This window comes from Silene latifolia, chromosome X (assembly GCF_048544455.1).
Source record: "Silene latifolia isolate original U9 population chromosome X, ASM4854445v1, whole genome shotgun sequence".
NCBI classification, from domain to species: domain Eukaryota; kingdom Viridiplantae; phylum Streptophyta; class Magnoliopsida; order Caryophyllales; family Caryophyllaceae; genus Silene; species Silene latifolia.
The window spans coordinates 329,915,109-329,943,027 of record NC_133537.1 but is presented as its reverse complement, the minus strand read 5'-3'; the positions used below and the strand labels follow the sequence as shown (position 1 = coordinate 329,943,027).

General features: G+C 38.6%; 4 protein-coding genes across 4 annotated transcripts; 2 read left to right on the top strand and 2 right to left on the bottom strand.

Annotated features, from left to right (window-relative positions):
* Nucleotides 1-37: 37 nt before the first annotated feature.
* LOC141620831 (stemmadenine O-acetyltransferase-like) lies at nt 38-1,411 on the top strand. The gene has a single exon (XM_074437597.1). The coding sequence runs from the start codon at nt 38-40 to the stop codon at nt 1,409-1,411; it is 1,374 nt and encodes a 457-aa protein (XP_074293698.1).
* A 340-nt stretch (nt 1,412-1,751) lies between these two features.
* LOC141618558 (RNA demethylase ALKBH9B-like) lies at nt 1,752-5,346 on the bottom strand. Its single transcript, XM_074435662.1, has 6 exons — nt 5,097-5,346; nt 3,188-3,634; nt 3,018-3,103; nt 2,546-2,856; nt 2,311-2,382; nt 1,752-2,210 (listed from the first exon to the last, which is right to left on the bottom strand). Exons 1-6 carry the CDS (start codon nt 5,251-5,253, stop codon nt 1,955-1,957), a joined length of 1,329 nt encoding a protein of 442 aa, XP_074291763.1. The 5' UTR covers nt 5,254-5,346; the 3' UTR covers nt 1,752-1,954.
* Nucleotides 5,347-6,605: 1,259 nt separating this feature from the next.
* On the bottom strand, nt 6,606-10,851 carry LOC141618557 (uncharacterized). Its single transcript, XM_074435661.1, has 5 exons — nt 10,387-10,851; nt 8,743-8,948; nt 8,053-8,151; nt 7,624-7,697; nt 6,606-7,153 (listed from the first exon to the last, which is right to left on the bottom strand). Exons 1-5 carry the CDS (start codon nt 10,700-10,702, stop codon nt 6,922-6,924), a joined length of 927 nt encoding a protein of 308 aa, XP_074291762.1. The 5' UTR covers nt 10,703-10,851; the 3' UTR covers nt 6,606-6,921.
* Nucleotides 10,852-11,757: 906 nt separating this feature from the next.
* LOC141618556 (MAG2-interacting protein 2) lies at nt 11,758-23,903 on the top strand. Its single transcript, XM_074435660.1, has 13 exons — nt 11,758-11,941; nt 11,990-12,263; nt 12,567-12,618; nt 13,643-13,816; nt 13,945-14,146; nt 14,244-14,452; nt 14,587-15,577; nt 16,318-17,267; nt 17,520-17,608; nt 18,378-18,737; nt 19,295-20,426; nt 20,769-21,034; nt 21,194-23,903. Exons 2-13 carry the CDS (start codon nt 12,189-12,191, stop codon nt 23,765-23,767), a joined length of 7,074 nt encoding a protein of 2,357 aa, XP_074291761.1. The 5' UTR covers nt 11,758-11,941; nt 11,990-12,188; the 3' UTR covers nt 23,768-23,903.
* Nucleotides 23,904-27,919: the final 4,016 nt, after the last annotated feature.

Here is a 27,919-nt window from a genome sequence, read left to right as displayed (position 1 = left end):
GCTGATCTTCAAGTAAGCATAAGCACTTGTATAATAAATGGAGACGTCCTTGTTAGAACCAGATGTGAAGATCATCTCAAGAGAAACTATAAAGGCATCCACTTCGACACCGCCTCATCTCCGAACCTTCAATCTTTCCATGCTTGATCAAATATCTCCGACCATGCATATCTCATCTCTTATATTCTACAATCCCAACACTCAAACACAGCCTCTTGATATTACTGCTCTAAAACTAGCCCTTTCGAAAACACTTGGCAGTTTTTACCCTCTTGCAGGTCGATGCAAAGACGACTCAACCATCATTTGCAACGATGAAGGGATCCCCTTCATTGAGGCACATGTGAATTGCTCTCTTTCAGCTGTGCTCAGCTCACCTCAGAAACTTGAACTGTTGAGTAAGTTTCAATTCTGCCCTCCTAAGGATATTCTCGCTACTGGTAAGCAACACATTTCGGAACTGGTACAGTTGGCGTTTCAGGTCAATGTCTTCAGCTGTGGCGGAGTTGTGATTGGGTGTTACATGCTCCACAAGATCATGGATGGGACCTCATTCGGGTTATTCTTCAAGCATTGGTCTGCTCTCGCAAGAAAGAGCTGTGACGACTTGATTCAACCTGATTTCGACTCTACTGTCATTGCATTCCCTCCTTATCATCCAGAACAGCAAGAAAAGGAGGAGTCAGTTAACCCTGACAATAAACATTACATCCCTCCTGATTACAGTTTGAAGATAGTTGGAAAAGGATTCATTTTCAGTGACGTGGCGCTGACCAAACTCAAGGCCATAGCCGCTAGCAAACATGTCCCAAACCCAACAAGGTTCGAGTCTGTGCTCGGGTTCATCTGGGAACAATGTCTAATTTCCGAGTCAGCACTTTCTGAGCGTACTGAGGTTCCTGTGCTTCTCTTTGCTGCTGACATAAGGAAAAGGGTTGGCCCTCCCCTGTCCGAAAATTCCATAGGTAATCTTGTGGCTAACCCAATTGCCTTTGGTAAGACGGGTGTACGCCTTCCTGAACTAGTAGCAGAAATCCATGGAGCAATTCTAAAGGTGAAGGATGAAACAGTGAGGGAATTTCAAGTAGGTGGGGCCGAGGCTGTTCTGGCTCACCGAGGCCAGTCATGGGGTCATTTAGCAGGGTACAAGAAAGGGACCTACTTTGTTTCGAGCTGGTGTAGAAACGGGTTGAGTGAAGCAGATTTCGGGTTTGGTAAGCCCAGTTGGATTGTTTTTCCTGTTACTGACGGGGAAATCATTCGACCACATAGGAACTTCATATCATTGACTGATTATAATGATCCTGATGGTACAAATGGAACTGTAGCATGGATCTACTTGGAGGAGAAAGAGATGCAGCTCTTACAATCTAATCAAGAATTCCTCGATTTTGCTTCGCTGTGGGAGTAATTAAGTGTTATTATAAAGCTTTAAGAGCTTTGCAGAGCTCTTACTCTTAATAGTTGTGTACTTCCGACCTCCTTACCCCGTGTCCGCGTCACATAAGGCTTGTTAATTTGTTAGATTATGTGATTTTATTATTTTACAAAGAACCTGTCTTTTCTAATCTGTATCAAATTTTCGAGTTGGGGGACATCAGAAATGTTTCCAAGTTATCTTACCTTAAGCTTGCCGAAAGTGAATTATGGAGTACATACTACTATCAGAATTTATTTGGCCATAAATTCCTTGTGTTACGAAATCAGTCGACAACATACTGTCTTTGTTAGCTTCTTTTACAGGAAAGAAATAAAGCAGATGCACAAGTTTATATCCCCAATATGGAGATTTTCGACTTGTAAAATAGCCTGACAGTAAAAAAAATCGTTGAATACACCAATTTATTCTATAATGTTACATTGAAAAATACACTCTACAAGACTAAGAAATTGCAAAAATCAATGTGTATTCTTTAGTAAAACATGAATGCTGACAATGCTGAAACATGAATGCTCAACGCTTCCTCGATTTAACACCGCCTAGTGAGGGAAAGTCGGATTCCTGAAGCGCAAACGAATTCCCAACTATTTGTCTTGGATTTGGTTGATGTCCACCAGAGGCTTTAACTACATGAAGTGGATTTTGGACTGCTATGCTTGGGTTGGTCGCTGAAGGGCGACGAAGAGGAGTTAAATTCTGTAGCTCTGGGTCCGGTAAAAAATTGTATGGTATTTTGCTAGTGTCCATCCTTCTAAATGTCACTGAAATTCTGGAATAAATCAAGGAAATAAAAAAAAAATGATTAGTAATGTTACTGAGAAAAAATAGAACTAACATCAATATTTCGCAATTTGAAAGATGTGTTTAACCTTTTAGCCGGCACTGCAGGAATGCAATGTTTAGCCACATCTGCTCCATTTCCATTCAATACAAGAACAGATCTGCAAGATAACATCTGTTATACATTCGGAACCATTTCAGTTTTAACGCACGCCACCACAATAAGGCATGGAGGTTATGTTGTTCCTATACTTGTTTATGTTTTAAATGCACGGAAGAAAATGCAACAGTCGCAAACATGGAGAAATGAACGAGTCATTATACCCGACAGGAAGAGGAATGGTGACGGGACCAGAGAACTCTCCAGGCCCTGCAACTTTCAAATTTGTACCGAACATAATGTTACACTCGGTTAAGAATGAGACTGTGCAAAATGGCCGGAGGAAGTCGTGGTGGTCAATGTGAGGAGGGATGCAATCGCCTTCGTCATAAATATTGACAATGCAACTGTTGGGGACGCATTTCGGGGGCAGGACATGCCACTTCACCATTCTGCTGATCATCTGCTTGAACACGGGAGGCAATGGATCAACTTCCTCGTCCCTTATTATTCCTGGCGGATTCCCATCCTTATCCTGAAGAACATGCATTGCATTCAGAATTCAGAAACTTACAGGATAAATATTACACAAATACTTATAATAATTAAATCAGGCCGTCTCACACAACACATAAATGTCACACTTGAGATATTATGTGAAAACATAAACCGAAAGGAAAAGGGATTTCAAATTACCACTGCGTAATTGTAGCAGCAACCAAATTGAATTGTGACACGACCTTTTCCACGCATCCACTTAGCAGGTTCGGTATATGTGCGTTCTGTAAACATAATTAAAATTTCTAAGAATATGACCGAGAATAATAAATCAGCAATATCAGTATATCACCGAATTTCAAACTTACGCATGAGTTGTTTTTTCTGTCCCATCCTCTGGAAGTTATAAACAGAATCAACAATTTTCTTCTGTTCTTCAGGACTAAAAACTCCGGTGTGAAGTTCTAATCCTTGAAGCACATTTATATCCTTCCCTTTAATCCTCTCATAATGCACGAAATCCTTTTTTCTCCCGACTTGTGAAAATTTTCGCCACTCCTCATCATTTGGCGATCCATTACTAACAGAAGGCGAAGGGGTATGATTGCTACTACTTGGTGATGACTGATGGCCGAAAAGGCCGCGCATTAAAGGCTTGCCATTCATTGGTGGAGAAGAGAATTTATCAGCATCATCTTCAGTTTGCCTCGCCAGTTTGGATGATTCTCCGTTAGCAGGCGAAGACAGTAGCTTTGTTTCAAAACAAGGAATACTTGATGTGCCCAATTTCTCGTTCTCCTCTTCAAGTGTTCTTTCTGCACATTACAAAAATATTGTCTGAAATTATTAATATGGCCAAGGCCGATATCAAATTCAGTCAACTAATCAGAATTTACTGCAGGATACACTGAAAATGAAAATTTACTTCCGACTTATGATCAATCTAAAGATTATATGCAATATTTCAAACCGTTAGATTATCTGATTGTTACAGAAGTCTAACCAGTGTCTGGCCTAAAAGGCTAGTCTTGCACGCAGTAACAGGTAAATACGGCACATTCAATTCCCGAATTCAGAACTTTGTATATTAAGCGTAAAAGTCTACTGAATCACGGAGCTAGCTTCTGTCAATCAATAATGTCGGGATTCATACACCACAAACTCAGTCCTCATTGTAAGCATATTGATAGTCCCTTCAACAAAGAGCAGCAGAAAGTGCTGTAAATAAGCACCATGTTTTCTCTGTTGTTGTACAGGGATCCACTGCCCAGTACACACTAGGGTAGTTTTGATGCCAGCAGTTTCCGAAACTAGGTCATGAGTACCATCATACAGTGACATAATTATCGGCTCGCTGTTACTGATTTAGAATGGCATTTAGTTGAGTTTACAAGATACAAACTTTCAATCAACCATCTCAGTCAAGTAGAAGGTTCATAGTACTCCGGTATCTGTATCCGATTTGCTTAACCTAATGGTAGTGACTTATTTTTGTACATTGATTAGCATCTTTAACTAAAGCTCAACCCCCTCAATTATCCGCAATGAAACCTAAGTAACATCTCTCACAGGAGTCACAACTCACCAATCTTTGCCAATCAAAATACTCAAATTAACAAATTCCGAGTTCTAAACAACAAAATCAATCCACAATAAATTAACAATTACCAATTATTTTATTTAGCCAATACTATACTACTTGTCATTAAACTTGTAAAACAACTGAGTAAAATCTAGCTAAAAGCAATTATCTTCGTGTCGGGTCAATTTTTACCAGCTCTTACAAACTTCTCCATCAACCCATGAGCACTTAGATCAACTGGCAAGGGGTTGGTCTAGCTTAACCAGAGGTCTCGTGTTCGAGCCCTCGGAATGCAGTGTTAAAACTCATGAGGGAGAGCTTTACTGCCCTAGTGGTCCTACCCAGCTTGAATCCGGATTAAACCGGATGGTTTACACCAAAAAAAAACCAAACTTCTCCATCAACTAATAACAAACCACCTTATCATATCCAATCTTTTTCCTTTTCCCTAATTCTTGAAACTCAATCAATGGTTATATACCTTAATACTCAGGGTGTCTAATTCATTTGTTTTTTGAGTAATTTCAACATCCAATTTGCATTATTATCCATCTGTCATCAATTAACTACAACCACAAACGGTCCCGTAGCAAAGATAAACAAATGACTGGGACGGAAGACATAGTCAATAAATAAATAAACTCAAACAAAATACAGTATAAAGAAACAAAGCATCATTAACTGATGAAACTTACGATTATGAAGATTTGTAAGACGAGATCTTAAAACAGATTTGCAGTCAAAACAAACATCATTAAATACTTGAGCAATCTGGGATAACTCCAAATCCTTCAACAAATTTGCCCATTCATTCTCCGGCGCCGATTTTTCGCCGGAAAAATCTCCGGCCATCTTTTTATTTTATTTTATTTTATTTTATTTGTAGGGCAAGTTACCGCTTTGTGTTTACTGGGTAATATAGTTTGTAGGTTTTTGTTTTGTTTCAAGGTTTTGTGTAGTTTAAGACTATTTATAGTAAAATAAAGCAGTAAAAGACAGGATAAGTCAAACGTGTTGATTTTTAACTCGAGTTCTAGTTGTCGATTGTGTAAGACTGTAAGTTGGTAAGTTAGATTTCTACAGTACTTTTTTTGCTGAAGTTACGCATGTGGTGAAAGTAAAACTGTAAAAGTACTACAGAAAGTCAGAAAGTACAAGGGGACAACATGATTCATTCACCTAGTAATCCTCGGATTTTTACTCTGTTTAGGAAAAAGTAGGGAATTTTCCTAAATTGGGAACAAATATTTACGCATTAATTAATTATCTATATTTATTCACTTTACATTTGGAAAAGGGTTAGAATTTAGGGAGTATATATTTTACAAATTTCAGTATTGTAAAAGGGTTATGCTTATTCATGGACATAATTTACTCAATTATGAACATGAATGAATTTCCTACACAACATTTTACTCAATCCTACACACTTTTTCAACTTTTTCCAACTTTGCCCCTTTCAATTCTTACCCACAAAAACCAAACTTAGAGAGAGATTGAAGAGGTCCATGAAATTGCCCCCACCAAGCGCACTACCAGCCAACCACCCCTCACCCACCCCAACCCACCATGGTCGTGCCTCACCGACTGGCGACAACCACCCGCTCCACTGCACAGATATGTCTGAAAACGGAGAATGAATCGTCAAAATGTGATGGTGCTTCAAGCAGATGATGATGCCGATGTTCAATTGTCTTAATTAATGAGGATCACACTCTTCAATTGTCTTAATTAATGAGGGACACACACTTCTTTTTCTGGGTTTAAGCGCAATTTTGACATCAACATATCCTAAAAACGAAGGACCAAATACAAGGGTTTTAACTTTTCAACTCCTAGACTACCCACCTAATTTGACATAAACTGGCAGAGAAAGAAGCGTTTGGCGACGTAGGGCTTCAATTACTAGTGGTGGAGAAGTGATTGTCGCAGGTCGGTGGCGCTGGTGGGGGCGGGGGTGGTCGATGCTAGGGTTTGGGTTAGGTTTAATTTTTTTTTTTGTGTATGAAATGAGAAGGGCAAAGTTGGAAAAAGTCAAAATTTTTGTGTGGGATTGAGTAAAATGTGTGTAGGATTTAGCAATTACGTTAGTTTATTACCGATACACTCGGTCAAGAAATTAACTTTGATGACTTTTAATTAACGAAATAATTTGATACGGAGTATAATAATAATTGCATGATATTGTCGAAACCCAACAATGATCAACCTGAAATGATTCGCTCAATCTGTCTTAACTTGACCTGAATTCGAGCTAACTCTCCATATTGCCAATTCTAGTTGACGGAATTTACAAACCAGAACCCATGTACTTAAAGATTTTGAATTGTATCATCTACAGATTAGTTAAGATGCCAAAACCGAAACAGAAAAAGGCTATCACACCAAAACAAAATGACTACAACAGAGACAGGCTATCTAATAAAACCGTCTCTAGTCTGAACATGGTTGAAAAGTTAGAACCACTTCTATATACTTCTGAGACTCAAATGTCAGAGCCAGAGGACAGAGTTCTTCTCACTATATTCCGAACAGGTCAAGAGACTCGAGCACTCTACGAGCTTGGATGTGCAAAGCAGTCAACCTCTCTTCAGGATCGAGAGTTGAGCCAAATTGACTAGCCGCCCATATTAAAGATGCTGATTTCTCCCCTAAAAGTCGGCGAATGTCATCGTGTACAGTTGCCATGGGTTGCATATCTCTTGCATCTATGTGACCAATGAGCAATAACAAGAATTCTCCACATTTCATCCTATCATACAAAACAAAGCTTAATTAGCCATCTGACTTTTACACCTTGTTTAGTACACCTCGTTTAGTTGTTTGAGTGAGAAGAGAGGGAGGTGCTGTGATTTCTCTCATCTCGGTAGTAAATTGGGTTGGAGGGAAATTACGGTATCTATTCGCTCTCCAAGAAAGTAAATTAATTCTTCATAAAAAGATTTGAAATGAAAGCACTCTACTACATTATCCCTATCCAAACAAACCCTTGATTACGGCTAAAGTTGCTAAAATTAAGACACAGCTAGGATAGACAGGACATCTTTTGTTTGAAATTCAAGGATGCCATTCAGTAAAAAGGACACAATGATCATAGCAGCTTGGTTAGAACAAACTCTGTCTATAAGAGCTGTACGACAAACTTCCAAGTCTCAGACATTCATAATAGAAAGATCATCAAGAAAATAGTCTGTGATTAGTTGATGCAGGAATCAGAGGTACCTCAGATTTTCGTCAACTTGTTTGTCTCTGATAATAGCAGCCACTTCCTCAATGCCATTGCATGTTTCAAAATCCTAGTTGTGTGGGAATAAGCAAAAACAAATTGAACTCAGACTCGGTGAAACATAAACTATCAGAGAAGGCAAATTGCACATTATATCTTGTTCACAACTCCAGATAACTCAACTCTTCCATGTCATTTCCTTCCACTTTTACCTCTTTTGCGAGTGTGGGACGGATGAGTAGAATAAATAGAGAAGGAGAAACAGTTGGTACTGGTACAAAAGTAGTTCAATTGCAAACTTAATCTAATTACAATGAGAAGAGCCAGATATTATAGGTTTATCAGCCAATTGCCCTGATAATAAGAATTTTACGCAAAAAAATGTGTACACAGCAGGGCTGACCGAGGTCAGTAAAGTGGTGTACCATCTGATTGGCTGACGAATCTAACATTAAAGCAATTAATGCGTCCAAGCAGGAACCTTGCTCTAGCACTCCTCGAGTTGACAGTATATTCATCAAGACCTGTATACGATGAAGTATTTTATTTAACTCCAAGATAAGGTCTGTTCTCAAGCAAAGATCTGAACAGAAAAAGAAAATAAGCTTCCTTAAAACAAAAACAAAAACAAAAACAAAAAACATATTGATCGCATTCCAAAACCCCTAAAAATAAATTCCCACTCTCCTCTTAAATCTTTAATTAATGCAGGTTGTAACTAATATCTAATGCTTTTCTAGTGGATTGATACAGAAGAGAGCAGAACATTTAGCATTCATACTAACTTCAGATGACAGTGCCAAATAACTAGATGAAAACTTCATGCGGAGACTAAGAATATTCTATGGCTGTTTTTGTAGCTGCTCAAGTATGTTTTATTTTCGACCATATTTTTAGGTTAAAGATCTATAAGTCAGTTTCAGACCCATAAAAACAACCATTTTGATTTCTCCCAATTGATTTTCGCTTCAAGAAATCTTCAGTTCCTTCTCTGTGAAATACAAAACTAACCTCTTCATACCATGTACTATAAAAGTACAGAGCTTTTCAAAACTTCCAACAGTAATGCCATAAAAAGAAAGTTAAAATCAATTGAGCCACGGGGGATGTGATACCGGAATCGCTTTGTACTGGTGAGCCAAGACAGTACTTTGCCTGTGAATCAAGCAGCATCCTTCAAGCACTCGAAGTGCTAGTGCTACTTCAGCATCAGATGAAGGGGTTCTCAGCTTCATAGGCTCCACAGTGAATATATGATCCAAACTAGTAACTCTGTCTTCTTCCGTGTCTTTAAGTGAATGTTGAAACAGAACAGGTACCACTGATCACACATGGCCAACAGTTTACTACATCATTCAACAATGTGGGAACCCTATTCAATATTTCGATTAAAGACATCCAAAAGGAAGAGTCTTGGCAAATCATCATATTAAAACAATTGCAGAAATTGCACACACAAAATATCTTCACATTGCAATATTTTTGCATATAATATTCTCTAATAAGGTGCATTTCAATTACAAAAGATGTCAACTCTAAGCTGGCAACCTATTACACGCAAAGCAAAACTAGCTCCACACAGACACACGCAATAATCAACCAGTTTCAACTTTCAAGAGATAAGCTTCTCATACGTTAATCAACCACATCTGACATGAGAATTTTTAGTTTTCAAATGCCATCATTAAACACAATGGTTAAACTAGCGTTTATTTCACAAAATAGTTACAAGTTCATCCTACAACAAGAAAAATAACCTCGGAATTAAATACGCAGTTACAACTTACGATCTCAATTGTACCTAATTTAAAGCAGTAATTTGGGTCTCACGTTGCAATACAAATACCACATCCGTGTAGTAAAAATAACGTCCATTTCTCAAATTCACACTGATTGAATCTCAACTAACTAATCAACAATTAGATTCAAGCAAGTAAACTCCCTTCTTGAGCTTGATTTTCTTCGATTAACCTTCCTCAAGTTGTTTTAACACTACCAAATGGTCTTATTGAGCAATTGAACCTTTTGAAATTGATTGCAAGAGAAACTCCAATTTTCCTTTTTTTCAAACCCTAGGTTGAAAAATTAACTATTTGATTGTTTGGGGGAAAAAGGATGCCAAGAAATATACTCTGGGAGGGTTAAATCTCAACCATACCTAAATTCAGTCAGTAATATAGAAAAGAGTAGCATCATAAGCACCATATCCGTAGTAAACATAGCGTTCGCTTCTCAATTTCACATAGCATTAAGGATTGAATTTCAACTACCTAATCGACAATCACATAAACAAAGAGACAATCTCACTCAGACCTAAACTAATTCAGTAAATTAACCAGCATTACATCATAAACGCCATATTCGTAACAAAATAACGCTCGTTCCCCCAATTCACACAACATTAAGCATCGAATTTCAACTAACTAATCAACAATCAAATAAACAATGATACAATCTCAATCATACCTAAATTAAATCAGCAGTTTAACCAGTATTACATAAAAAACACCTATCCATAACAAAAATAACGCCGATTTCTCAATTTACACAGAACTAAACACCAAATTCCAATTACCTAATCAACTAAAAATGAAAATTCTCAATCATACCTAAATTCATTCAGTAATTTAACCAGCAATACATCATCAATTTCTCAAATTCACACAGCATTAATCACCGAATTTCAAAAACTAATCAACAATCAAATAAACACAATTTGATTAAAATTGAAGAACTCAAAAATGAACAAGTTTGGATACCTTGAAGGTAAGCGAGAGATTGCGTAAGGCAGAAGAGTTCAATAGTCGAATCGGAATCAGCGACGGAACGAAGAAACTTGAGAAGACGACGAAGACCGCGAACTCGAAGAAAGGAGAACTCAGCGCGTGCGTCTCTGAGTCCGGATCCGAGAGCAAGGGTGACTTCTCTGTAAGTTTTGCGTTGATTTAGTGTGTCGACCAGTTCCACCACAGCCGCCATCGCCGCCGTAGACGGCGGATTTGGCGGTGGCTGTGTTTGTGATTCGGAGTTTTCCGTCGCCGGCGACGTTGGCTGATCGTAGGCCTTGGGATTCATTTAGTTGCGTTCTCAGGTAGTTCGGGGGATTAGAAAGTATGGGTTTTTTGAGATGGAATCATGAAAAGGAGGAAAGTTTGTTGTCGATAGGATTTGAACCGCAGTCCTAAGCACCTTGACAAAATAAGACACAAATTATTTATGTATTTGTTTTTACACAAACTAAAATGTATGAAATAAAAGATCACATTCGGAACTCGCAAGAAAAAGGTATTGGATTATTGGTCAAACAAAGTTTAAAGTTTGACTGATCATAGTTCTTCCCACGAGATAGAATAATTTTAGTCGGGCTTTCGAAACTCTTTATCGTGAATTATGGATTTATGGTAAATCGAACGCCTTTTTGTTACAAAAAAAGGTTCTCATGTAGAAAGTGAAAATGCCTTATAAATTGCTCTTAAACACCTATTTTATCTTTTTATGATGAAAATACCCATAATTTTCTCTAATTCTCATTTTCTACTTCTACTCAAACTATCTATGCTGGCGTACTGCCCACCCTTCAACCACCAACTTCACCGCCAACCACCACAATCACCCACCAACGACCACCAACATCATCACGACTGTCCATAAGTTTGTGTGTTTAAGGGATTGAGTGTCGAACTATAACGAGTTCGGTGGTAACACTTTGACAATATCCTGGATGTCTTTTCTTTTCAATAACAAAGTATATTTTTTTTGGAAGACGAGCGAACCCTCAACTACTATCTTTGGTGCGCACTATGTTAACCTCGAGTATACGTTATAGCCTACAAACAACATACATCAGGTCAACCACCCTTTTTAGGGCGTGATTCTTTTCAAAAACCTGGGATGTCATATAGTAGTGTGTTTCTCAAGACTCACAAGTCACAAGTAGGTATATATAGTAGTGTAGTTCTCAAAACTCACAAGTCACAAGTAGGTACATATAGTAGTGTGGGTCTCAAGACTCACAAGTCACAAGTAGGTATATATAGTAGTGTGGGTTTCAAGACTCACAAGTTCCGAAATTTTGCAATGTCAAAAGTATGATTTCAAGTACAAAATGTCAAAAGTGTGATTTCAAGTACAAAATGTACCCATTTTGCTACAAAAGAACCCACAAATTTCTATTGATTGTGTTATTGAGTTTATATATAGGACACTTAACCTAAATTCATCTAATTATGCCACTGATCATCGATATAAAATATGTAATTGGCAAATAAAATGGTCGGATAGACCGGGTCTCTCAAACGGTACGTCTCTTGATCAGCTTTTCCACAATTTACAATTAGATCCTGTACGATCCAAATGTTGAAGTTCACGGGTCTGACTCTGACCACGGACATCAACTATTCTTCACGATCACTCTACTCTTGTCTCTGAATGCTAAATGAACCGACCCTTTTCTATAGCCCATATTACACACGCTGCAACCACCGCCTAAACCACCGTCCCCCGGCGTCGCATCTCCCTCCTCCGCCGCCAAAACCACCGTTCATCACCGTCGCCGTTAATAATGGCGTCGGAAATCCTCTACGAGACACGCAATCACGCTACTGGTCCTTGCTTCCCAAATTACCCTCCTCGTCAGGTCACCTTTCTTCTCCATCTTTTCCTTTACTTAATCCGTCTCGATCATTTGTTTACCTTTTGTATTTATTGTAAATCAAATGTAAAGGAATGATTGCGACTGAGGGAGTGTTTGTTTCCAACTTCAATTGCTGGATGATTCTGATTTCTTATGGTTGCAATTATTTTTGTAAGACGGTCTACTTTTAACATCTATGGCCGTGTTATACGTAATTGGGATCCGTATTACAATATTAGTGTAAAACCGTCTTACGGTAGACTAATTGTCGTATGATTAAATTCTGATTATTTATCTATTCTTCAGGTTAGTGACAATGCTAACAAAGGTGTATTATCATCCTTACTGTCATCCAAAGGTATCTTTAGATTCAATTTTCAATTTTTTATTTTTACTGAATTATCTGAAATTTTATGAAAAATAGTTTAATTTGATTTGAAATTGTATTAATGCTCTTGTAATTGAGCTTTAGCAGTTGTTAACTAGTTCTACTGTATAATGTGGTTAGTATACTTGAATTTGTGACATTCGATTGCTTTGAGTTGTTAGGTTTTGCTAGTGATGTTTATTGTTGACCTTATGGTAAAGACCGTGTTTTCGTATTGAAATGTGAGTCAGCAATTCCTGTATCTGATGCACTGTGGTGGCTGGTTCCGATCTTGTTGTGGTGGCCTAATATTCTTTGGTTAATTGAATGGAATGTGCAAGAGTTTTGAATAAGCGGAGCCATATCAATGTTGATTCAGCGAGTTGGTGTTTTGCTCAGTGAAACTAGTGAAACTGAGGCACTGTATTTGTAGGTTATTTTTAGAATAAGTTTAAAGTGGTAGTGTATCAGACATCTTTTCATAAGCATTCTAGTATAAGTTTGCCTTTTTTAGTATCTTAACCTATATTAACTCAAACTGAGGTACTGGGGTAAGGGTGTGGGATGCGGTTATAAATCTAAGCATCAGACTTGGTCTGACTCAAGTTTTGAAGTACGGGGTTTTGTCTTTAATAAAGGATAGAGATATGGGGAAATGTCTTGGAAACAGAAAATTTATTTAGATGATTCGAATATTTGGAATTTTTTGACAATGAAATAAGAGAGAGGTTTGAGGCAAATGGGCCCTTCCTCTACTTTGACAACAACAGGTCCATTTGTTCTTAATAGGAAAAGTGTTGTATTGGGAGGGGTAGGGTATGGTTTCCGTGCCCATTTTCGTAGGCATCATGTCGAGCATAGTTATGGCACATAAGTGCAGAGTGCAAATACCAGACCTTAAGTTAACTTATGGTTTAGTTGGGGAACAGAAAGTGCGCTTTAACACTTGTCTTATGACGTACTCTGTAGTCAACCATTGTGGTCTTATGTCCTTTTTTCCATTTTATCATTATAGGACTGACTCAAATTAAAGAGAAATGGACTGGGTATAGACAACCAAAGAAGTTGAAGAGGTCGGTCTCATTATTTGTATCCCCAAACGGTGTACGAGTAGCCGTGGCTGTTGCAAATCGTGTAACTATTCTGCAGAAGGCTGACGACTACCAGCTTCCATGTGGAACATTCACTAGTAAGATTTTTTTCCCACTCTTTTTTCAATTTTTTTTGTGTGCGTGGTGTGTGGGTGGGTATTGTACTGTTATTTAGCTAGCTACCACGTTGGCACAAGAAATGAGTTTTGATTTTTATTTTGTTTAGGTAGTAGTGTGGACGCATTTACACATGGAGTATGGTCAGAATCTCATGATGTCCTTGGGATTGTTGATGATGTGGAGACACTATACTTCATCAGATCAAATGGTGAAGAAATAACTAGGATTGAGCTGAGGCGTCTAAAAGTGTCATCGCAAATTGTAGGGCTTTTTGTGGCTGATGATTCAGATATAGGGGAATCTTTGCTGTGAGTGTTAATTTGATTTCACTAGGCATTTTCAGCTCCATTTCTTTGTTGTAGTTCTTGCCTGGAGAAATGGAATTTATGACCTTGAGTTTTATAGGTGTACTTTCAATTTTCTTACTTCGGACGGCACCCTTCATCAAATCGAGATCAGTCAAGATCTGGATGCTTCTCTCTCGTCTAAACGCACTTGGAATGACATTAAGAGACAGCTTCCTCTAAACTTTTTCAGTTTAGATTATAGTTTTCAACATAGCTTGCTTGTTGTAGTTGGTGGTGGTACTTCTCTGACGGCAGGCTCTAATACTGGTATATTTTTTTCCTCTCCTCTCCTACGCCCACTATAGTTCTCTAGTATGAGTGTGACTCTGCAAAAGAGGCAGTATTTTGGATAATTACTTATATACCGTATTGTAATTAATGGTCACTTTTTCTACCCTTAGCATCTTGCAGTCTCTCTTTGTGGCATTGGAGTCAGAACTCAGAGTTGCAGCAACTTTGCTCTACACAATTTGAAGGCGTTTATTGTAGATCAAAAGGCTTCAGCGGCGAGCTTGTATCTCCAAAGGTGCTGATTTCACCTCAGGGAAAATTCATTGGTGCTCTAGATCTCAATGGATGTTTGAATATATTTAAGCTCGATGACAACCGCTCTTCTCTTTCTCTCTGTGTGAGTGGAGAGACTGGCAACAATGCCACAACCAGTAACACATATTCTGCCGACACAAATCTTTTTGATGATGTTATTGATTTCACTTGGTGGTCTGACCATGTATGCAGTATTGTCAAAAAGGGTGGTACCTCAACCATGACTGATGTAATTAGTCGTCAAAAGTTGCTAGACAATGAGCTCATGTTCTCTTTGGCTGTAATGGAGAGAGCAAAACATATCTTAGGGAAAGTTTTTGTTTTAGATGTTCCGTTAGCAAGAGAAGATCTCCGTGATAGGTCGGAGACAAGATATGTTCATGATATAGGGCAGTATACTGAAGGGCACACGAATAAATTATCTAGGCTTTCCTGGAGGTTGTTGTCATTTTCCGAGAGGTCCGTTCCTGAGATGTATGACATTCTTATCGATAGTCAGAGTTATGAGTCAGCACTTGTGTTTGCGGAGCGTCACAAATTAGACAAGGATAAAGTATTTAAGTCTCAGTGGCTGCACTCTGAACAAGGAATTGACGAGATACAGCTGTTTCTCTCGAAGATCAAGGATGAAGCTTACATACTTGGTGAATGTGCTGAGAATGTTGGGCATACTGAAGATGCAGTGCGGGCTTTACTTTCATTTGGGCTCAACCTGACAAATCGGTATAAATTTTCTCAAGCCGAATTGGACAGAAGTAACCTGATATGGGATTTCCGCTTGTCTCGGCTTCAACTGTTGCTTTTCAAGGATAGGCTGGAAACATTCCTTGGAATAAACATGGGCAGGTAATCTCTTTTGATCCAAAATTGTTGCCAACATAAAAAGGGAAGAAGATCACTTAAGCGCCATTGGTTTAATCTCTGACCATGCTCTGATAGTCAAATGCTAAATTCAAGGAGAAAAACCTGCCATCATTAGATCATTACTTTTAGGAGGATTATGAGTCTTCATTGACAAAGCATACTATGCTCTTTTGGGGTTAATGGATTGTAATGATCTTCCTAGTATGATTGCTATACTTTTGCCATGGTTTTATTTCCCTTTATTCCTGTTTATTTTTAGTAATCACGGGGCTTCATGTCATACCTGTTTCTGAGTATGCCTTCTGAAGCAGAATTTAATTGTACCCGCCAAGTATGGCTCTATCAGCGTCTCAGTGACCTCTCACTTGTTGTGAGTTCATATTTCACAATTGAATAAAGTGGAGGATGTCAAAGGAAAAGAAAAGAAAGGGAGGTTTTTTGACAATATAAAAATTTCAACTACAAGGCTATTACTTTCTATAATCCCTTGCTCTAAGTTTCAAAAAGTCCCTGTTCCCCCTGTTTCTGGATTTGGTCCTTTATAAGGCTAACTTGCGAATCATATTCAGAGTAGCTGTTCTGGTCTCTCTCTCGCACGTTCTAGTTTTAGTTATCTCTACGTTGTACTTATGGTCTCTTAACAATCAGCTTGACCTGCCATTTAGGTATTTCCTTGCTATGATGTTACAACTGCTTCATTGCTTAATGACACTGCTGTGCAGATTCTCGGTACAGGAATACAGCAAATTCCGCGTAATGCCTATGAATGAAGCTGCTGTTAAACTTGCTGAAAGTGGGAAAATTGGAGCATTGAATCTGATGTTCAAGCGACATCCTTTTTCCTTGTGTCCTAGTATTTTGAACATATTAGGATCTATTCCGGAAACAATCCCTGTTCAAACATACAGTCAACTTCTTCCTGGAAAATCTCCTCCTTCAACTACTGTTCTTCGGGATAAAGATTGGGTTGAATGTGAGGATATGGTGGAGTACATAAGAAATTTACCTGAAAATGACGAAAGAGTTATGTTGATAAGAACTGAACCAATTATTAAGCAACTTTCAGGAATTTCTTGGCCTTCAACTAATGAAATTTTGTTATGGTACAAGGACAGAGCTCGAGAAATTGATACATTTAGCGGACAGTTGGAGAATAGCATCTGTTTACTTGACTATGGGTGTCGGAAGGGCATGCATGAGTTGCAGCAATTTCTAGATGATGTTTCTTATCTACAACAGCTTATTTATTCTGAAGGCAGTGATGATGAGATCCATTGTCCGATCAGCCTTACTGACTGGGAACGGTTTTCAGAGTATGAGAAGTTTAAAACGATGCTTAAGGGCGTCAAAGAAGAAAATATTATTGAAAGATTACGTGTTCGTGCAATTCCTTTTATGGAAAGTAAGCGTCGCAGTCCAACCGCATCTTTGGCGTCAGAACATCAACAGGGTGAATCATATATTGTAAGATGGTTGAAGGATGTAACTGCACAGAATAATATAGAATTTTGCTCTGTGGTCATCGACGAATGGTGTCGAGACACTCAAAGTGGAATTTTTGTGGATGAGGCGGAAGCAGTGGACTGTGCTTTGCAGTGCATATACTTGTGCAGTGCTACCGATAGGTGGAATACTATGGCGTCTATTTTATCAAAACTTCCAAATATACGAGGCAAGTTTTATCCTTTTTCTTCTCCTACCCATGTGAATCAAATTTTTTCCTTCACAAGGTAGCAAACAATGGACTAAAACAAAATGACTTGTAAAACCCTCTGCACGTCTTCTTTTGTGAGGTATCAGATAATCGTCCCATTGTTGCATGAGAAAGGTGGTGTGTTTCCGATCCCCGCCTTGGTTTGAGCAGGAACCCCTTGATAAGACATTTGGGTAATGATAATGATTTAGACTTGTACTTGGCATGCAGGTGTTGAGCCTCGTTTCGATGGCCTAGAGAAAAGACTTAAACTTGCAGAAGGGCATATTGAAGCAGGCCGACTCTTGGCACTTTACCAGGTTTGCATTCATCTATAACATACTTCGTATGTGCTTAGGTGCCGGGCAAAGTTCATAGCTGTTCTAAATACTGATTTTCGAGTGACAAAAAGTGGTTGGTTTATTTTAGCCTTTTGTAGTGCTCTGCTAAACTTTGCCAGTTGCAGTGTTGCACTTAACGAGCCGGGTATATTCTGGCTTCCGGGTGCTCCGCGCAACTCACAGGATATTTGTCTATCTACCTGTATTATTTTGAAAGTAAAACTTCAGTTTCTTATGCGGTCCTAGTGAGGCGCGAAAGTCCATGAGACGATATTGATATATTTGGTCAACACCCAGCATGAAAAGTTTTGATTAGATGTGAAATAGTTGACTCTTCTTGTCTATTTTTTTTAATGACGATGACTTCTTACGAACTTTTTGGTCTTCGTATAATTATGGGGATTAATAGTGCTTAATTTCTGTTACTTCTAAGCTCAATAGATGAATTACCTGTAGAATGCAAGCTAAGAGAAAATGACAAATATGCTTATAACGCCTCTATTACTTTTGAAAAAGTATCTAGAAACGAGAATAGATTGAAAGGAATATCAGCTTAAAGGATTTCTTCTATGATTTTAGCTTTTTAAGTCATCACATGAAAATTAGAGTGATATATAACGGGGGCACTCTAAGATCTCTAACAATCTATCCCACAAGGAATCTGATCTTAGTAGTAGTGGCGTCTAGTTCAGTTGGTTATGTCATATGGAATTGCCTTCATGTTTTCCTCTGTTTGTTGAACTCACAGGTTCCCAAGCCGGTCAACTTCTTTCTGGAGGCTCATAATGATGATAAGGCTGTTAAACAGATTCTTCGGCTTATACTCTCTAAGTTTGCAAGGCGCCAACCAGGCCATTCAGACAATGATTGGACAAATATGTGGCGGGATTTGCAGTGTTTACAAGAAAAAGCTTTTCCATTTGTAGACCTGGAGTACATATTAATGGAGTTCTGTAGAGGAGTTCTTAAAGCTGGAAGATTTTCTCTTGCAAGGAACTACTTAAAGGGTGCAGGAGCTGTCAGTTTGTCCACTGACAAGGCCGAAAGCCTAGTGATCCAAACAGCAAGAGAGTACTTTTTTTCGGCATCAAGTCTATCCTCTTCTGAGGTAATATCACTATTGCCTGTAAATATTATAGGGGTCTTATTCTCTCTTTCCTACACTATCCTTGTTTAGCTGGCCTTTTTTTCCATCTCCAGTGGAGTGGAAGATTCCCAAATCTTAAACTGTGGAATATGATGGAATAAAGCTTAATGATATCTATAGACAGTTTGCATTTCTTATGTTATAAAAAATCAGTCGTCAATGAAATTTTTGGCGTAATTTTTAATAATGGGGTAATTTAAAACAGCCTCTATGTGCTTTTAGATCTTTGGGGAAGGCTTTATACATTCAACCTCCAATACCTTGTTGTGGACAGGAGTCTTTGTGGCACTAGGATAATGTTGTTGATGTTGTCAAAAGCATAGCTTTTACTATTCTATTGTTTCTTACTAATTAGTTATGAGCACCCTTTATTTTGCATGCTAATATTTGTGTGATCAAGGGTTAAATTATGATGCTAAGAGTCTATTTCAGTATCACACCTGCTCTCCTGCTTTCTTTTGGATATTAGTGTTATATTTTAAACCACTTTCTGTTGACAACACTGGAACTTTTTCCAGATCTGGAAGGCTAAGGACTGCCTCGATCTCTTTCCCAGTAGCCCAAATGTTAGATTGGAGGCTGATACAATTGAAGCCGTGGCTGTTAAGCTGCCAAACCTCGGTGTTAATCTTCTTCCGGTGCAATTTAAGCAAATAAAGGATCCAATGGAAATTATCAAGATGGCTATCACTAGTCAGGCTGGTGCATACTTAAATGTTGATGAACTCATCGAAGTTGCCAAGCTTCTTGGATTAAGTTCTCAGGAAGATATATCTGCTGTTCAAGAAGCTATAGCACGAGAAGCTGCGGTTGCTGGTGATTTGCAGCTGGCTTTTGATCTATGCCTTGTTTTGGCTAGAAAAGGGTATGGTCATGTATGGGATCTGTGTGCTGCGTTAGCTAAGGGCCTAGAAATTGAGAACATGGATTTAAATTCTCGGAAGCAGTTACTAAGCTTTGCTTTGTGCCATTGTGATGATGAATCCATTGGTGACCTGCTGCATGCCTGGAAAGATTTAGATCTGAAAGCTCAGTCTGAGTCGCTGATGATGCAATCCGGTACCACTCCCAATTTCAATGATGATCAAGAAGCTCATCTAAAGAAAGTTAAGGTCATACTATCCAAGGTTGCGAAAGATCTTCCAGTGGCAAATGGGACCACCTGGGATGACTTTCTAAGGGAAAATGGGAAAGTTGCATTGTTTGCTAATTTGCAACTTCCATGGTTGCTTGACTTAAGCTGCAGATCAGAACTTGGAAAGACATTCTATTCCGTTTCAGTTCCTGGAAAGCAATATGTTTCAGTGAGATGTCAAGCTGTGATAACTATTTTATCGTGGTTAGCAAGAAGTGGATTTGCACCAAGGGATGATTTGATATCTTCATTGGCTAAATCCATCATGGAACCTCCAGTTACAGAGGAGGAAGATATCATAGGGTGTTCATTCCTGCTAAACCTAGTTGATGCTTTTCATGGGGTAGAAGTTATTGAACAGCAACTGAAGGTAAGAGAGGACTACCAGGAGATTAGCAGCATTATGAATGCTGGGATGACTTATAGTATATTACACAATTCTGGCGCTGCATGTAAAGATCCATATCAGAGGAGAGATCTTCTACGGGCTAAATTCCAGGAGAAGATTAATTCAGGTACGTAGGCCTTCCTTTGTCAGGCTTAAATGCGCGTAAAATGCACAATCTGCCATTCAACTGATTTAACTACAGTTTTCTATGTACTACATTCATCCATCCATCCATCCCCAGTTATATTGCCCCCCTTTGACTTTGATGGTTAAATGAAGTCAGCTTTGCCCAATATTTCCTCATAATTTATATTAGCTACATCTTTTAAAAATGACAGTATGATAACATTTGTTTGATAAAACCAAAAAGGTTAGTGGTCGAAGTTAACACCAGCTTGACCATCAAAGTCAGATGGGAACAATATAAATGGGATAGAGGTAGTGCTTGATAATTTGTCTCCCTATTTAGATGAATTGGAGAAAGTTGATAAAGAACAATCTGCATTTTGGAGGGGCTGGAAACTGAAACTGGAAGAACAAAAGCTTACAGCTGATCGTACAAAGGTGTTGGAGGAACTAATCCCTGGCGTTGAAACTGAACGCTTCTTGTCTGGGGATTTGGACTACATTTCCAGTGTCGTCATGTCCTTTATTGAATCTGTAAAATTGCAAAAAAAGAGCATTTTGAGTGATTTGCTGACAGTAGCTGAAACCTACAGCTTGAATCGCACAGAGGTAAAACCTGATTGACCACTTGAATGCTTGTATAAATAAGCCCACTCTTGAATAAGCTTTACTTCTTTTGTACTTCATGAATTATGTTTTACGCTCATAAAGGTATGATCGTGTCTTATTCTCCTTTAAGATGTCACAATATAATTGTTCTATTGGCAGGTTTTGCTCAAGTTCCTTACTTGTGTCTTAGTTTCTGAGGCCTGGAGCAACGAGGCGATAGATGCAGAAATTTCGGAGTTTAAAGCCGAAGTGCTAAATTCTGCTGAGGAAATTATTGAATTGTTGACTTCTGCTGTTTATCCTGTGGTCGACGAGTGCAACAAGGCTCGAATGGCTTATATTTTCACTCTACTTTCTGACTGTTACTTGCATCTGGACGAAACAAAGGACTTGCGACTCTTGGTTACCAAACATAAGGGAGATTCTTTTGAAAAGCTGGCTCAATTTTATAGGCTTATTGCCCAGGAATGCGATCGTGTCTCATTCATAACAGACCTAAACTTCAAAAACATTGTAGATATAAATGCAGGGAACTTGGATTTCAAGCATTTCAACTCTGAAGTTTGCAGACATGTGAATGAATCTACAGTTGAATTATTGGCAAAAATGGTTCAAAACCTTACTGCCATTCCTTCTGCAATTCCCCATGATTTGTTATCGTGGCCAGATGTGTATATGCATCATGTTCAGACTATGCTGGAGAAATTAGAGGAAAGAGCTAAACTTATCACCTTCCAGAATCCAGAAAGCGTTCAAAGCTTGCTGAGTGAACTTGAGCAGACATATCATACTTGCAGAAAGCATGTTAAAATCTTGGATCATCAGGTTACTTTGGTCATTATGAACCAATTCTTCAATGGGATAATTCCGTTGCATGTTCCTAGAGAGAGTATGAGCAGTGACAGCATCGGGAAAGACTGCCTTCTCGTGCTTATGAATTTTTGGACAAGATTGTATAGTGATTTACTGGACATTGCTGAGAATTCAGAAGAGAAATCTACTGCATTTTGTATAATGGGCTGCTTCAAAATATTCATGAGGTTACTTATGGACGAGAATGTTACACCAACTCAAGGATGGGATACTGTGTATTACTTTGCTAATCATGTCTCTCTGACTAGTCCTGCTGAAGATTTTTCTTTTTGCAGAGCCATGGTTTTATCGGGATGTGGGTTTGATTCAAATGTGGCAGTCTTTGCTGAAGCTCAATGCTCTATTGAACCAAGGGTGAACAATGATGTTTGTGATCTATACCTCAACACATTGGAAAGCATTTTGTCAAACTTAGTGTATAGCCACAATGAACGACTTAGCTTCCAGAACTTGTTATCTTCTCTTAGTAGAACCAGAGGTGATTTTGAAGTCCTGCAAACGGTTCGAGTCAAAGTATGGGAAAGAATAGCCTGCTTTTCCGATAACCTGCAACTACCGAGCCATGTTAGAGTATATGTTCTGGAAGTGATGCAATCCATTTCACAAAGAAATATGAAAGTTTCGACAAACCAGCTTGAGAATGTTCTTTTTTGGGAGGGTTGGGAAGAATGGAGTTCTAGAAGCAAGGGTAGTGACTTGAAGTCCAATGCTTCTGTTGATGATCAATCAGATGGACCTAACAGGTTCAAGAACAGGCTAGTTGCTCTAAGAACGTCTGAGCTTGCAACTTCCATATCTTCCGAGGTGGAAATCACTGCCGATGATCTCCTTACTATCAACTCCGCTGTTTCTTGCTTCTTGAAACTATGTGAAGTAGCTGATAGACATGCCCATCTTGAAGCTCTCACTGGAATTTTGGTGGAATGGGAGAGTCTCTTTCTGGAAGAGAAGTCCGGAGAAACTTCCATGGAAGCTTCTGGAACATCTGAAGGGGGCAACAATTGGAGTGACGATTGGGACGAGGGTTGGGATAGCTTTCAGGACGAGGAACCAGTTCAGAAACCGAGCTCTGAATGCTCCTCTCCTTCTGTCAATCCCCTGCACAAATGCTGGTTGGAGATCCTAAAGAAATTTGCAGCATTCTCACATTCTTATCAGGTGGTAAAATTACTTGATCAATCTTTGAAAAAACCTAATATTTTAATAATCAGCGAGGATGATGCGAAGAACTTGTGCGATATGTTGATTGGTTCCGACTGTTTCATGGCTCTAAAAATAGCCCTACTGCTCCCATATGAAGCCTTACAATTACATTACTTTGATATAGTAGAAGAAAAGCTCAAACAAGGAGGTTTCCCAGAGAGCAATTGTGAGAAGGACTTCCTAATCCTTGTTTTATCATCCGGGATTTTTTCAACAATCATCACTAAATCATCTCTCGGCTCTATATTCTCCTACATCTGTTACTTGGTCGGGAATTATTCCCGCCAGTGTCAAGATACCCAGCTGGCCCGAGTAAACCAGCCATCAAGAAATGGTGAAGACGATGAGGCCTTCTTCGATACTTTCAGGAAAGTTTTATTCCCCTGTTTTGTGTCAGAGCTGGTGAAAGCTGATCAACAGATTCTGGCAGGTCTTCTGGTCACCAAATTTATGAACACGAATCCCTCTCTTTGTCTTGTTAATATTGCTGAGGTCGGTCTCAAAAGGTTTCTACAAAATCATCTCCAGCTGCTGGAAGGTCAGTCTACTACTGAAGAAAGATACCCTGAGATGCTAAGATGTACATTTTCTAACTTGATAGTAAGATTGAGGACTTTACTCCACTCTGCATTATCTTCGCTTCCTAACAGTTCATAGCTTACGACTATCAAAGTCCTGTCCAACACAAGTACTTGTGCTTAATGAGATTGTCTCTTTTTACGATTTTATGTTCGACTATAATGGTCGTTATTTCACAATGGCACACAAGGTTTGCCGATTGGTTTTGTTGGCTTAAGTATGTGTAGCTGTACTGTATTCGAACACTTGTTTTGCTGGACGTATCACGTATGTGCACTCGCCGAAGAGCAAAAATCAATATAATTATCAACCTTTTTTATATTTACATCTAAGAAGACCTAGTTTAGCATAATATAAATATCATATGATCAAGACAATAGCGCAATTCAATTTAGCTTAAAAAGTCATACAATATGACGTAATTTAAAGACTTTTTAGTGATAAAAAACATAATTATCTTTTGTATATGTTGGAATATAATTTTTCACAAATTCTCATTTGTGACGGCGATATCCGTCACAAACTTGTGACGGGTACCGCTTCCTCTCACAAAATGCCCATTGAGAGGTGAGTGGGAAGCACATGGGGAGTGCCCCACCTTATCCCCTCTCTCTTTTTGTGAGAGGTCACAATCTTGTGACGGGATTAGCCCGTCACAAGCAAGACTAGCTGATAATTTTTTTTAGATGACATGCAAACCACATAGTCAACCACCCTTTTTAGCCCAGGTAACCGTCTCGTAAAAAAAAAAAAAACCTCAAATATGTACTTTTGTACTTTTGAATATTGGCTACCGATTTTGTCCATGCACCATAATCCAAAATTTCCAAATCTTTAACAATTCACACGGAAAAAAGTCGAAAACATATAGTAATATTTTTTATTTTATTTTATTTTTATGTTGGCTACCAAGGATAATTAATTTCCTTAATATTATTGAGACTATTTAACCGACCTACCTTTAATATAAAACTTCCCTGCAAACCCCCTAATTCACAATTCCACATCAAACCAAAATCAACAATAATGGTATCCCTAAACTTTAATCCTAATTACTCCCTTCACTTCCCTCCTCTTCCCAAACCCTATTCCAGACCCAAACAACGACATCTACGTAAAACACGTAACCACAACGCCAAAAACGATAAACACGACCACACTCGAATTTATATCGATGATCTAAACGATACATTACTAGAGCTAATATTCACAAGTCTCCAATGGAGACACCTTGCTACTTGCAAATGCGTATCGACACGTTGGAACTCAATTATCTCCAATCCCGACTTCCTTCGTCTTCTTCCAATCGAACAGTACTCCGCCTTTACATTATACCTTAAAGGAAAAGAACGTGAATATTCCGACGACAAAACCTGTGGCACGTGCCTTGTTACCGAGCACCCTTATTTCCAAACACATAGACTTCGACTCGGTTTCCTTCCTGGTAGTGATAAATATATTCACACCGTTGATAAATATATTCACACCGTTGCTAATCACAAAGACCTTTTGGTAACGTATCGTACCCTAAACCAAAAATCGGGCTATTATATTGCTAACCCGCTTACCAAACAGTTTATTGTAATTCTTTTGCCATCAGCTATTCATTACATTAATTTCTCACCCTGGATTACGTGTTTGGCTGTTGGATTTGCCGGAATTGTCGAAGGAGTTAGTACGCCTCGAGTAACTAATTCCAACGATTACAACAATGATGGCTTTCGGATTGTTCGATTTGTGGAAAATAATAACGATGACAAAAAGATGCAAATCTACTCTTCTAAAACGGGTCTATGGACGTCCTACCCCTCGAATAATATCGGATTTAATTTCCGATATTTAAATAAAAAAGGCGTGACTTTGAATAATAAGGTTTGTTTTGACGGGGCGTCGCAAATATTAGTCGTAGATCCCTTTGATGACGATATTATTGTCACGCCACGTGTACTCAATCTCCCTGACGAAATTAATTCGCGACACGTACTAGGAGTCAGTAGAAATCGATTGCATATAGCCCAATTCGAAGAACAGTCTAACGTTTCGGAAGATTGTCCAAGGATTAAAGTATGGGAGTTTGAGGATTTAACAAGCATTGCTAAGACGGCGGAGTTGAGATTAATAATCGATTTTCCATTAAAGCCGTATCTTTTCGAAAGGATCATGCCTTCGATTTTCCGAATATTTCCGCCGATAAAAAGTTGGCGTTGGAACGACCGGGTGATTTGTTGTCATCCCTATGATCCTTATATTGTTTACTTTATTTACCGTGACACATTTTATCGATGCGACGTTGTTAAAGAGAGATTGAAAGTGGTTACTTATTGTGTAGATGATTGGAATGAGACATATGTATTCTTGCATCCATCCGTGATGACACCGAAATAATTATATACGGCTTTGTTTTGTATTGTCGTCTCATTTTATTTTTATCGTTTATTGTAAAGCAATTGTCGTCTCATTTTTGTCCGTTATGAAGTTTTTTGGGCCTTTTGGCATCCGAACTTTGCTCTTCTTTCCAGTTAAGGGACTCAACGTTCAAACTTTACGGTTAAGGACTCGAGAACTAACGCCGTTAACTTTATGTGTTGTAATATTTGTTGGGTCCGCCTAAAATACTTATGTTAACTCCTTTTTTAATAAAAGATGACAGCCTATAATTTGCAGCCAAGCAAACCATTCTCAATCAAATTTTCGTCTTTCTCCATCTAAGTAGAGGAATTACGGGCTTTAGGGCTTCACATCATCATGATCATCATCAATTTGCAGTCAAATAATTCAACCTTGGTCATTGCAATGTATTATTATATACTCCCTTTTTTTTGTCAGAATGTAAAAGATTGCCTAACTATGCTATAGCTTTTGCTATAGCATGAGCAATCCTATTAAGATGTCTTGAACAATGACTAGGAGAAAAACAATGACACGAGGATAGTAAAGAAAGTATTAAGCGTAAAATAGGTGCAGCATCCTGAGTAGCAACGCCACAACCATTAAGCTGAAGCACAAGGTTCAAACAATCAGAAGTTGCGTCAATGTGGTACAAACCAAGAGCAATAGCGTCAGAACAAGTCAGTTTTAGTGCTATTGCTTCAGCTTGAAGGGAGTCTTCGCCCAGAAAGAAGCTTGTCCGGTATAAAACATTGAGCCGGAAGAATCTTGAAAAAGCCATCCTGCGGTAGCTCGCATATTAGACTTCCAAGAAGCATCACATTTAATGCGAATATGATCTGAGCAAATGACAGAACCAATTTAGCAAAACGGGCAATGATTTCGCAATAAAAAAGCCCCGTCTTTTTCTTCAAACTCATCATGAGCCATAAGAAGCTCCCTTTTCCTGTTTTCATTGTCCACCTGAACATTAGAAGCTACATCCGTTAGTATTGAATTGAAGAGTCCATAAAAATCAAATGGTGTCCCTTGAAACACTAAAGTGTTTCGCACACACCAAATATGCCATAAAGTACTAATGAAGAGCGAAATAGGATTGCAAGGGGTTGGCAGTTTGTACAACAACAAGATCCAGTTGATAATCCATTGCTGAATAGAGATATTAGCCCCAGAAGAAGTTCTGATTCCCAACGGGGAAGCTGCCCAAATACGAGAAGCAGAGGGGCAATCACGAAACAGGTGGCTCAACGATTCGACAGACTGTGAAGAATAGGAGATGCAATAAAAATTCCAATCCAGGTCTCTGTCGCGTGCAGCCTCTCCACATGGCATTAAGTCAGAAAGAATTTTCCATAAGAAAAGCTTCCATTTGTTATGAATGGGTAGATTCCATAATTTCGTCCGGCAAAAAGCAATGGAAGATGAAACCATTCGAGACTTGTCCTTAGTAGATGCATTAGCGTTCCACTGTTTACAGAAAGCTTCACAATATCCACTTTTGCTAGAATACTGTCCATGTGTTGTCAAATTCCAAAACAAATAGTCTTGGTCATCCTCCAAAGGTATAGGAGTAAATCCATTTGTCTCACCATAAATCCAATGAAGATGGAAATCCAACTTGCCAAGATAGATTATCCTTGAGCAATTCCATTCCCCACTTGAGCCCTCTACTATCCCATGGGGTAGGTCCTTTTAGAATAAAATCCGGGTCCATAATAGTTTCCTTCGTAATATACTCCCTTTATTCCGGTCATTTATTGTACTTTTTCATTTTTGGGTGTCTAAGTCATTTGTTGTCCTTTCTGTTGTAATAATGAACTTAGCTTGTTGAGTAATTTGATC